Source organism: Dasypus novemcinctus, chromosome 3 (assembly GCF_030445035.2).
Source record: "Dasypus novemcinctus isolate mDasNov1 chromosome 3, mDasNov1.1.hap2, whole genome shotgun sequence".
Lineage (NCBI taxonomy): Eukaryota > Metazoa > Chordata > Mammalia > Cingulata > Dasypodidae > Dasypus > Dasypus novemcinctus.
The window spans coordinates 165287792-165300623 of NC_080675.1; the positions used below are offsets into that span (position 1 = coordinate 165287792).

At 51.7% G+C, this 12832-nt stretch overlaps 1 protein-coding gene and 1 pseudogene across 1 annotated transcript in view; both read right to left on the reverse strand.

Moving 5' to 3' along the window:
- ST8SIA2 (ST8 alpha-N-acetyl-neuraminide alpha-2,8-sialyltransferase 2) overlaps window positions 1-2366 on the reverse strand; it is a 68571-nt gene extending 66205 nt beyond the window's left edge. The window contains exon 1 of the mRNA XM_023591598.3: window positions 2111-2366. Within this exon, the coding sequence (XP_023447366.1) occupies window positions 2111-2208 (98 nt within the window). The 5' untranslated portion in view covers window positions 2209-2366. The remainder of the gene's footprint in view (window positions 1-2110) is intronic.
- Window positions 2367-6246: 3880 nt separating this feature from the next.
- On the reverse strand, window positions 6247-12602 carry LOC111766456 (7-methylguanosine phosphate-specific 5'-nucleotidase-like; annotated as a pseudogene).
- Between the last annotated feature and the right edge of the window lie 230 nt (window positions 12603-12832).

Sequence of the window (12832 nt, forward strand, 5' to 3'; positions counted from 1 at the left end):
CATGGCAATCCCCAGAATGCCTACGTCCATCTGGGAGGGTGGGCCTGGAGTGCTAGTCTAGGGAAGCGCCATGAGACGGGTGTGGGTGCTCTGAGACGTGGGTCACGACCGGTCAAGGCAGGGGTCAACAGGAGGATATGGGATACCAGAGGGGAGGAGGAAGCCACAGAAGACTGGACCTGCTGGACAATCGTTCCCAGGGCCAACCAGGCAGAAGCAGGATAAAAAGAAGCAGGACCCCTCCCCAAATGAAAAAGGTCTCAGGGGACACACCCAGCAGAAGAGCCTGGGGATTTAAAAGCACAAGTAAATGTCCTCCAGAGCTCAGGCTTCGGAGCTTATTCTTAGACACCCTATTGGAACAACTGGATGTGGGGAGTGAAGACTTGACTATGCATTTGGCGGGCAAGTGCAGCATTGTGTGCAAAGTGGTTTCTTGATTGTATTTTAAAAATTAAAAGTCCCTGCCACATAGAAGGTATTCAGTAAAAGTTCAGTGAGTGGATGAAAGAGCCTGGCCCAGCTGGTTTTATAGTAGAACAATGGGCAGCTGCTGATCCTTCCCTAACACATCGGTAAAGGTCAGCAGGAGATCTGGGCCAGGCAGATCCCGCATTCCGGAGAAGAGATGGGGGAGCCGAGAGGTCTCCACTGTCCTCTGTCACCCCAAGATTTGCCCGATTTCCTGCCCCATCCACATTTTTGAAGCAAACACCTACAGAAAGTAGAGCGTTTCTTCATCTCCGCGTGGGAGCTGGTGGCACATCGTGTATTAACTGCACAGCATTTGGGAAACTTTGCCGAGCTCTTGGGGAAAGCAAGTTCCTGAGGATGGGGAGGAGGTGGCAGCAGAGAGAGGGGTTCAGAGAGGGAATTCTGGGGTTGCAGAGGTAGTCAAGGGAGAGGAGAGAGTAAAAAGTGGGACCTGTCTCAGATTTGGATCCTCAGGGCCCGGACATCCTGGGCTCAGGACGGGCATCTCCGTTGTGAGCATTGCTGGCCCTCAACTCGCCTTGATAATGAATGGAGTAACAAATGGGACAAAGGACGGGTCCACGCGGCGCGCGGCTGGCAGAGGGGCTGTGGCTCGGCACTGGCCCCCCAGATGGGACCTTCCGTGCTCTTCGACCTCTCCTTCTCCCTGCCCAGGCCCAGGGGGCTGTCCTCTGGGCACCTCAGAACCCAGCTGCCTCCCCACCCGCCCACCGCCATTCGGGGGCTCTTTGTCGAGCCGCAGCGGACAGGGGCCGGGCCGGGCGGGCCCGGGAGGTGGCTGCCAGGCCAGGCGCGTCCAGGCACGGGCTCGCGGTCCCTCCGCACCTCTGGCGCCCGGGTGCCCCACCTGGGGCCCCGGGAGAGATCGGGAGAAAAGCGAGGGCGAGACCTCGCGCCTGGGGCTCAGAAGCCCTCCGGGGGGCGGTACTGACTTCCCCGCAACGTCTCTGTCCCCGGACTGCGAGCGCACAGGGACTCCGGGGGGCGCCGGGGTTGCCTGAGCGTCCAAATCCAGCCTCTAGCGATGCCAGCCTGCGCCCCAACGCCCAGTTCCTGGGTTGGCGGGAGGAGCGTGTGTGTGGAGCAACACCCCACCCCTCCCCCGAGCCCTTTCAGAGCCCCCGCTCTCCGCTGGGGCCCCGGGATCCCTGCCCCCCGCACAGAGATCCCCGCGCGCCCCCCTGCCCACTTTGCCAAGGCGAGAAAGCGGCCGAGCCGGAGACAAAGAAACTCCTGCCTCCTCCACTCTCGGTCCCTCCGCCCGCCCCAGACACTCCCCGGCGCCCTCCCTCGACCCCCGCGACCCCGCACGCGGACCTGCCGGGGCAGGGGGGCGGGGGGGGGGGGCTAGTCTGCTCCCGGACGCTGGCCAGCGGGGGCTGCCCATGCTCCCCGCCCGAGGACACCCCGAGGCAGCCGCGCCCCCTCCCTCCGCTGCCCAAACCGTCCCGGGCCCCCCGGCACCGCCACCCTCGCCACCGTCTCCCCACCCCTCCCCAGCCAAAGCCAGCGGAGCGACAGGGGGGCGCGGCGCACACAAAAGCGGGGGCGGGAAGGGGACTGACGGCGGGCGATCCCGCTACCGCCCGGCACGGGCCCGCACGCAGCGATTTACCCGATCTCTTCCTCGATCTCCGAGATGTCTGCGAAGATGAAGAAGAGCACGAGCCCCGTGAGCACGGCCAGCATCCAGCTCCGGAACTGCAGCGGCATGGTGGGTGCGCGCCCGCCGGGAGCCGCGCGGGCCGGCGCGAGGGGCGAGGCTGGGGGCGCAGCGGCTGGGGCCCGAGGCTCCGCGCGGCGCGCTGCGGGGCACACACCCTGCGCTCGCGGCGAGTGCGGGCCGGCGGCGGCGGCGGCGGCAGACGGGGGCTGCTGGCTCCCGCGCGGCTCCCGCCCGCCCCTCCCTCCCCTGCGCTCGCCGCCCTTCCCCCGCCCCGCGCCGGGCCCCGCGCGCAGTTTGACAGCTTCGCTCGGCGCCCCGGCTCGCCTCCTCCCACCCGCGGCAACTCCGGCGTCCAGCCTGGGCTTCTCCCGCCCGGCGGCTTTCGGCGGCGAGGCGCCCCGGGGACCGCCACGCTCCCGCCAGCCGGGCGGGGCTCGGGCCACCGCGTGCGCCCGGGGACCGAGCGGAGCCCGGGGAAGAGCGCGCCCCGCCCGGCGCCCCGCCGGCCGCCACGCGCCCTCCCTCGCCCGCTCTTTGTCCAGTGCCCTTGCTTTCTCGCAAAGTTTTCCCGACACAAAGACCAACACCTGGAGACAGCCCCCGGCGCGCGGCGAGGAGGCGGCTTCGGCCAGGCAGATGTTTCAGCCGTGGACGAATTGGGGGGGGGGGGGGGGGGAGGAGAGAACCCCGAGACCCGCCAACTTGGGCGGAGAGGCCGACTGCAATTTGTGGACCAAGTGCTCAGTCCTCAAGAAACCACCCGTTCCCAAAGGGCATCCTGGACACCATTTATAGACCCGAAACTAGGTCCAGAGAGGTTGTCTGAGTTGCCCGAGGACACACAGCTGTGGCTTGAACCCTTGCAGCTGCCGGTGTGGCTGCTCTAGGGGCCTCCCACGGCTTGAGCCTTCATGGTGCTCACAGGGCTGGGTGGCATTTCCCCAGCTCTTGGCCTCAGGGAAACCAGGAACCCTTTGGAGTCCTATCTTGATGGAAAGTTCTGCTAGAAAATATGGCTCTCACAAGGGATGAGGCCTCCCGTGCTGAATATTTTATGCTTCCCCAGCCTTTGAACAGTTTAACTCAAATTACATTTTGCACCAGTCGTTAGCCTGGGGTGGGAAGGGCCCCATTAAGTTTTACTGAAATAAGACAATTACTTAAATTTTCTTTTCTTGCACTAATTGTAACAATTCCTGAAATCAAGAAATGTAATTTCCTGGTAGTGGTCATCTGGTTTATGAAAGGGTTGTTGGGGCTTGGGTGTGGGCAGAAGAGTCCTGCTGGAGAAGCTACGTGGATTGCCTTCCCTTGCCTGGAAAGGAACTGGCAGGAAAATGAATGGGAAAGTTGGGTTGGCTGGACCCCAGGGCCACCCATACAGAGCTAAGCCTCAGACGGACTTGGCAAGGTGATGGCAGGTGCAGCCCTTTCCCGGGAGAGTACCTGAAAGCAGCTACCTCAGAAAGATGAGAGGCCTTTATAAATTTTCTCACCAAAAGTGCTCCTGCTTTGTGTGTAGGAAAGAGGGGAGGAGGGAGGCTTCCAAGCTGTGGGGCTGTTGGCCTTTCTTGACCCTGGGAGACTGGACAAGCTCTCCCCTGCAGGAGGGATTTCCGTCACCCTTTCAGGTTGCGGGGAGACTCTGCATGGCCCCCGCCGAGCAACAGGGAGCTGGTGTCTTCTGCCCAGAACGGGGATACATCTGCCCAGAACGGGGATATTCTAATTCCCGCGACAGCACTTCATTGCGTTCCCAGCTTCTTGCAAAGCCCACATTCCTCTGCTCCTTTTGGAGCGAGCTCCTTGGGAACACCACGGAATTCTTCTTGGCGTGAGACTACCTGATGTTGAGCACATTTTGGACGACACTTCCTGTCCATAAGAGCTGGAACAGACGTCGAGAGGGCTTCCCGACAAGAAAGCCAGCCCTGTGGTCTCGACCTCCCGTTTGCCAGTTTTCTAAGAGCCCAGGTCTTTCCCTCTGCCTGCTTGATGGGTGGCTCAGGAGTTGTGCTGTTGTTTTTGTTGTCATTCAGGTTTGTTTTTCTGAGCTAAATGGCTGGGCTGTCTGAGTAGGGAGGAGTAAGAACATGATGCACCTGTCATGCTGTTCAATATTTCAGTCACACTCATTCACTCAATCACTCAGCACAGTTTACGGGGCACCTACCTTGGGCCAGGCTCTGTGCTAGGGACTGGAGAGTCAAGGGGTGGGGTGGGGGGCATACACATTTCCTGCCCTCTAGTGGCTCACAGTTCAGGAGGAAGACAGACATGCAAATGCATAATTGCTTGGGATGTGAGGTACAATGGACTACGCTTTCTTAAGTAGCTTAAAATTGATCCAGAAGATCACTCCAAAGAGCAAGAAGAACTTAGCTGGCCTGTCTCTGCTGTCTGCTTCTCTCCCAGCTAAGACTTACTATGCAGAACATAATGGAGACAACATGGCTGTGACCCCCCGATTCATCCCAAGCCAGGTAAGCCTCATCGCTACCAGCACTGTTACAATAGGGTCTCTTTCCATTTCCTATTAGGTGACCCAGTTTATCTTCCCAGGCTCAGAGTCCTCCTCCTTGGGACCCACCTGCAAAGAGTAACTAAGACTGGAGAGGAAAGAGCAGCAGTATTTGTTGAACAGCTCCATCCCTTATAGAGAAATCCTTGTAACCAGACCCACAGAGCAACGCCACTGAGGTGCACCTGCTGAGGACGGAGCAAGCTTTGTAATGTAGACGCTATCCTTGCAATGAGCGCCACTGACATGGGATTTTTCCGGTAGGTGATAGGGAGCCTTTGTGATAATTGACCAAAGAATGCTGTCTAAAGCCCTTAGGTTTGAACCCCTCCTGGGCCAGCTATTTTTAGTGGGCTGTGGACACTCACTGCCCCTTGCAGCTGTCTCCAAAAAATGGCTGCGTTCCTGGGAGCTGGAATGAGGAGGGCTGCCTAGATTGGCAGCGAATGTCAGGCCTTGTGATGCTGGGTCAGCTGCCACTCGGCACAGGCTTGGCTCGGTCCCACTGCCCCCTCCTCTTCTTCTCACCCCTCTATTTAAGCAAGTCCCTTTTCCCCTGCCTTGGTCTTCCCAAGAAATTGGAAGTTTCTGCTGGCATTACTTCTTTCGGCTAAATCGTTAATGTTTGGGTTCAAATGCAGGAGTTAAATGGGAGTGGCAGGCGATTAAAAGTCTTTACCACCCATCTGCATTTTAACTCAAATTAACAGAGTGAAATAGCTATTCCAGCAACCATGAAGGCTCTGGGAAGTGCCTATTCCTTGGGACCAGGGGAGCTCTGGGGAAGCCCCAGGGGATAAGGCAGGGTCACAAGTAGCAGCTGGGCAGCCCTTCCTTGTCCCCAACCCTGGCTAAGCGTGTGCTTGTCCTTCCTGCTGTCACCCTCCAGAGTCAGGGATCCCCACCCAGAGCCCCCATTCACGGAAACCCCCAAGTGTATTTACCATTTACACAACTAACTAGACTTATTTTCCCCAACTTTGTAGAGTGTTCACCTGAACTACTTCCTGGGAGTACCAAGTATTGACAATAACTCGTCCAAGTTACTGGTTGGGAGAAAAGGGCGAGTCAGATGGGGTGCGGGAGTAGTAGGGAAGGAGAGTTAACATTTACTGAGGACCCAGGTGCCAGGCACTGATCTGGGCTATTTCCCTTACTGAGTCCTCCTGATAATGCATTTGCCATCGCCATGTGACAGAGGAGGAAACTGAAGCTCAGAGAAGCTAAATTGCCCAAGGTGACTCGGGTGGGTGAGGGGAAGCAGCTTTTGCTGCCCTCCCACCTGGCAGAGCTTCCAAGCCTCTGGTGAACACAGTGGAAGGCGCTGGAGCAAGGAGGGGGGGCCAGGGGACTGCCCTGGATTTTTCTCTGTATCCAGGGAAGAGCAGTGCTTGCGGCAGAGCGGCCACAGGGTGAGTCCAGCCGTCACAGAGTGAGGGTGTGGTCAAACCTGGGGACTGTCCCTCCATTCGCCAACCTCCCTCCCCCGGGGCTGGTCCTTCTCCTAGTGGTCAGTGTCCATAGGAGTCCAAGCAGCGCTCCTGCTGCACCCCCACCTCAGCATTTAGACGCTACTGAGAATGTTTTCCACACCAGACTCCCCAGTGGCCCTAGCAAGGCCCCCCAGGGAGTCTCTAAGCAGGGGGGTGGTGGTTTGCCTGGAAGTTGCTGGAAGTTACCGGAGTTCTCACACACAAGCTGCTCTTCTTGTATGTGTATGTGAGCTGGCCCTGGAATCCCCACAGGAAACCATTTTCATCAAAATCCTTGTAGTTAGACATGGTGTGGACGCTGGGGTGGAGAACTTTCATCTGCTGCATGATTTCTTCCTGGACGCCCCCGACACTTGCAGGAAAGATGAAAAGCAGAATGCGGCTCTGGTAGTGGGTAAACGTTGCATCTGACTCTCTCACCACCTGGGTGAGCAGAAACGTCTGAATTTTCTGTTGACACAGGAGATCGTGTGTCTGGCCCACCGTTCCACCAGGTGGGGTAACTTCTCTTTGATGGTCCGTCTTAATCGGGTAATGGTGGTGAAGAAGTGCCTCCTCAGCTCTTTCCGGCACAGAAGACCTCGCTTTGCCTTCTGTGCACACCTGCTCAAGGTCATGGCAACATCAGACCTCCCCCGCGACTGGTCTGCCCCGCCCCTGCGGAGGGCGCCCCCTCATCTCCTGCACTCCCCCGGGCTGCTGCAGCAGGACTGTGGCCCTCATCAGCATGCTCACCTGTCCCGCGACCAGAGAGGACCGCTGACCTCAGGCTGGGCCCAAAGGGGAGTCTGGGCTGGCCTGGGCACCCTGTGAAGCCGCCGGCTACATGGTACAGGGTGGAACGGGAGCTGGGGGGTGGAGAGGGGTCTCTTGGCAGGGGCGGCTCGGGGCCTGAGGAGCAGCCGGGGGCCCACCCCGCGCTCTCTCTGGTCCCTGCCTGGTTGCCAGAGAAAGTTTTCATTCAAGCATCTCTGTGGGGCCCAGCAACTTCTGCGTTCATGTGACCGCCCAGGTGCCCTTGGCAGTGAGGGTAATTCTCAGTGGACTTGTAAACAGGCACCTCCTTCGGTTCTTGCCCCAGCCCCTTAGGTCTGGTAGCCAGGATTTGGGGAACAAATCTATCTCCACTCATTGACACCCTTCATCACCTTTCAGACTTCATAATAAATCTCAATCTTCATCCTTCTGCGCTGAAGAGACAAGTCCTTTCAATCAATCAAGCTCCCCCCACTCTTTTTTAAACTCAGGAATAAATAATTATCTCATTCGAAATTCTGACCTAGTACCTAACACCCCTGAACTCTCTCAGAAAGCAGTTTAGAATGTTAAATAACCGCGAAGTGGTAACGCCTTGCCGTCTCCTTATCTCTAGAGGAGAAGCTGTGAATAGCTGTGTGTGTGTGTGTGTGTGTGTGTACACGTGTGTGTTGAGGGTGGGGAGGAGAGGGGGATGAAGAGGTGGAATATCATCCTTAGAATTGACTGATAGGCTATATGTGTTTCTGCAACCCCAGGAACTCAGAGGACCTGCCTTCCCTTTGGAAATTTACGCTAAATTTCAATGTTCTTACAAATGCAATATTGCGCCGCTGCGAATCCAGAAGCAGAGTGGTAACAATATGGCAAAGTGAACTGGTACATTTGCATTCCATTTGTAACTTTTGTAAATAGCGAAGTTATACATTAGCCAAAAGAAGGAAAGAAATACACCCAGGCGATTGTTGGAAATATTTCTGGGAATATGGACAGGAAATCTGGGGAGAGACAGGAAAATGGGCTTCACACTGAGTTGGCGGCCACTGAGGAATGATGTGGGGGTGGAGGGTGGGGGCGAGGAGTGGTTTCAAATTTTTGCTTGGATTTTTACAAACTCTTCAGATGCTTAAAGGTTATTTTGAACCAAAGCAGGAAGTCAGGTCCCAAATAGCAGAGATGAGGGAAAAGGAATGTCTTTTGATGATTCTCACCAGTGCTTCAGCCAAATGATTGCTGTGGTCTCAATCAGAGTTCTTGGCATACACAACTTGGCGTAGAGTCCAGCGTGACTCGTCCCCTCCAAGGTATCAGAGGAAGCTGGCATGTTGACCTTCCCTGGCTGGCTGTCCCCTGTCACTTTCCCTTACGCCTTGGTTTGGGTGGACCTTCCCATTCTCAGGCCTGGAAGGGCTCGTAGAAATCGTGTGCTCCTGGCCATTGGCTCACTTAGTGAGTGTTGCCTGGAATTATGTCCAAGGGCAGGGCTGCCATGGTACACAAGGGGGGCACAGTCCTGCTCCTGCGGAGCTTGGAGTCCAGTGGGATTTTACAGATGCAAAGGCCTGAGACTTAGCGACCAAGAGACTTGCCCACAGCCCCATTGCCAATTGCAAGGTTGTGAACAGGTTCTAGCTCTCTGGCCTCCTAGTTGAATTTGGTGCTATTTTTCCCAGTTGACACATACATTGTTTTGCTTTTTCACGACATTTCAGTGAGATCATAAACTCCTGAGGGTAGGGAACTTTATTCCTTTTCTGGCCTCACTTTGTCTAGTATGGTGGAAACCCAGTCAATACCCCTTCTCATCATGATCCATTATTATGGATTATTATGGATCCACTATTATGTCACAGAACTCAGAGCTGGCAAGAGATGAATGGTGGCTCAGCACGATTTAGTATCTCTATGCGATAAACGCAGGTAATCTCAAGAGTAGATATAGTAGTAAGACATAGAACATAAAATTAAGAAATGGGTTTTGAGTACTTATTACCTTTGTTTTAAAAATAACTTATTAATTGTATGTGTATATGCTTTAATCTTTTTTTTTTTTTTTTTTTTGGTGGTACCTGGTATTGAACCTGGGACCTTGCACTTGGGAAGCGGGCACTCAAACCACTGAACTATATCTGCTCCCCCATTAAGCTTTTATTTTTAATAATAGTATACACAACTGGTATAAGCCATCTCCAGCACACCCCCAGTAGCAGGAGGCAACAGGACGTTGGTGCAATCATGATCAACTTGGGGAACATGCTTGGTGAAATGACATTTCTAAAGTGAACCCCAGATGTGTCATCCCAAGAGGTGGCACTCAATGGCATGTCAATCTGCTGGGCTCTCAGCACAAAACACTGGTCCAAGGAGAGAGCTCTTTAGCCTCAGGTGGGTTTCCTATAATATATTCCTTTGGGAATCCTCTTCTACCTCTCCCTGACCTCAGCTGGATTCTGTCATTGTAAATCCTCCCTTCCCAGTCACAGCCCCACCCAATCCAGTTTGACATAGCAGACTGGGGAAAACCGCTGGAGGATTCAGAAATTAGTGGTTTGGGTTACATGAATGCATTAGTTTGGCTACAAGACAGTAAACCCAAAATGCCAGTGGCTTCTTCAGGAGGGAGGTCTATTTCTCTCCCATGTGAACGTGCCCACACTGGCTTGGCCATAGGGTTTGGCCAAAGCCCTTAGAGATTTTGATCCTTTCAGCTTTCCTCTCCACCAGCCCAGGGTGAGGACCTTTCCTTACCCATCATACCCAGGTTCCAAGTAGTAGAATGTAGGAAGCAATAACAATGAGAAAATTGTCTGAAAACTGCCATACAATGCTTTTGCTTTGTCCAGATCATGGCTATGTGGCCACACCTAGTTGCAAGGGAATCAGGGCATGCATCTTTATTCTGGGATCCGTGTACTCCACTAAGAAATCTATTACTGTGTAAGCCAGACACAAAAGGGTGGATACTGTCTGATTCCATGCACATGACATAGCTAGACTATGCATACTCATAGAGACAGATTACAGTTACCAGGGATGGGGGATGATGGATTAGTGTACAATGGATGCAGGGTTTCTGTTCAGGGTGGTGGAAAATTTTGGTAAAAGATGGTGGTGATGGCAGCACAACAATGTGAAAGTGATTAATTCCACTGAATTGAATACTTTGGAGAGGGTGAGATGGGACATTCTATGATGTATGCATGTTACCACACTTTAAGAAGGAGAGAGAGAAAGGCTAAAGAAACAGTGACAACTCAATGCCATATATGATTCTGAACTGGATCTAATAATGGATGAGAGAAAGCCCCAAAAGACATTGTTGAGACAATTGGGAAAATTGGAATATGGACTGTATGCTTTAAATCAATATTAAATTTCTTGAACTTGATAGTTGTACTTAAGGTAGTTACATAAGTCAGTGTCCTTGCTCTCTGGAAATGTACATGGAAATATTAAATGTTGAAGGAACATGATATATGTCACATGCAATCTACTCTCAAAATTTTGGAAGTTACGTAGGTAGGTAGGTAGATAGATAGATAGATGAAAGCTAGGGTGGTTAGCAATAGTGGTAACAATGCTAAAAGCTGGTAAATCTGGGTGTCTGGGTGGGTGGTATGTTGGAGTTCTATGTATTGTTTTTGTATTATTTTTGCAACTTTCCATAAGTTTGAAGGTATATCAACATAAAGAAGTTCTTTTATTATTAAAAAGTCTATTATTATGGAAAAGGGAAAGGACAGAAATGACGGACAGCTAGTAAGTTCTGCCACTGGGGGAATGGAAAAGACCTTCTTAGGGGTTTTCTCTCCCATCTCAGGCTCTGCACAAGTCCTGACTAGCCCTCTCTTAAGATGGTTGTATAACGCAAGGACTTGCTGTAAGTCACAGCTCTCTGTTGTGGCCAACAGCTGTTTCTGTAGCTGCTTTCATACTGTTGTTGCAGCTTCCTCTCTTAGCACTCTACTCTGCTACATTTATTTAGTTGTTATCACACCAGGGAGGCAGTGTAGTGGTTGAGAGCACTCCTTTTCAAACTACCATCAATTTGAAATTAGCAAATATTGAACCATTGCTCCTTGGGGAAACGCAGGGTTCGGTTCCTATAAGTCTGGTCACAACATTTTCATCAAACTGGTAATACATAACCTTGTTTCATGTGTGTCTGTGTTGACAGACACTTTATTTAATATATATTGTTGATTCATTAAGACAGGACTCATGGCCAACAGCACTATAACGCATGCATGAATGAAGCTTATCTAACACATATTTTCTCCAAAAGGCACCTCACTGCCTTCTTGCATGTAGGAATACTAGGTAGCACTTCAGCATTACACTTGGGGGCCATTTTAAAAGCAAAATCACTACCACTGACTACAATAACCAAAAAAAAACAAAACAAAAACAACACAACAACAAACCCACAAAAATGAGAAAAATACGGCCTTAGGCGTACCATGAAAAGGACACTTGTTTACAGTATGATAGCTGAATCAAGAAGGTAGAGCATTGCCTTGTTGGATGGCAGCTGAGAATGTGTGTGTCAGGGACTCAAAGTTTTCACTGCTCTTAGCATGTTCACAAATGTCTGCAAAAGCACAGTGAGTTTTGATTTGGGGGCTACAAATAATTTTAACGAGTAGATGAATTCACAAATATGGCATCTGAAAATAATGGTCAACTCCTTTTGTGGTGTAGGACCAGGTTTTTGTTTTTGTTTTTCAAATTTGCAGTAGATTGTGGAATAACGCATGGTCCTACAGCATGGTAGTGTGAAGTTCATGCCACATGCCACTCACCACGCAAGCTGGATGCCCCCAAACCCTCTTCATTAAGAGGAGTTACTGGTCACACGTATAGATATTCCAGCAAGGTGAAATTGCGACAAAAGTTTCTAAATCCTGGTGCTCAATTAACCTACATGGACAGTTAACACATAGGCAAGTGTTGGACCATGTACCACATTTTGTTTAGCTCTGGTTTAGAGTTGATTTTGAATTCACCCAGATCTGAGTTCAGATCTTAGCTTTACTTCTTGTTCTTTGTGTGATGTTCATATTAAAAGAGGATGATAGTAATATTTAACTCATGGAGTTTTAGTAAGCACGAACTAAGGTCATTCATCCAAAGTACCTAATAGAATGCTAGCATAAAGTAAATGCTCACTAAATAGAAACCGTTTGCTATTAATTATGCAAAAATAGAAAGGGTATATATAAAATCCTGACAGTGGTTACCTCTGAATGGTGAAATTTGGGTTAATCTTTATTTTTCCCTCTGCATTCTTTACTCTTCTCACACATTTTCTACAATGATCATGAATTACTCTGTAATCAGGAAAAAGTAGTTAAAATTTCTTATGTCTATTTTCTCTGCACTGGATTTTTTTTTTTGCCAGACTTTAATGTTCTTTCTCAATACCTCAGTATAAACACATGTAGTTAGTAAAATAGGTTTTGCAAACAATTCGGTAACTGATGCCATCTGATCATCTCCTAAACTGGACTTCCCTGTTGAGCATGGTCAAGCACCAGACTTGGAGCAAGGGCTGATGCAGAGAGATGTGTGTGGGTGAGCAGGTGGCCACCTCACACTCAGGCAGCTGCCCCCATCCTGGAGGTGAGGCTTCAGGGTCCGAGGGGGCCACTTCCGCCTGCTGCTGCGCCATTGCTCAAACTCCACTGCCGACAGTTTTGTGTAGGCTCCGATATTGAGGCTACATTAATATGGGAGGAAAAAGATAAGCATGAGATCCCTCCTCCTCGTATCCTCCCAAAGTCCTTGGCAAGGCTTTTCAAGGCATCCCATGTCTGCGCACTCACTTTCAGAAGAGTAATCCTCACCTTGCATGCAGTTCTGAGACTACTGCATGCTTTGGAATAATCTCTTTTTGCTAGG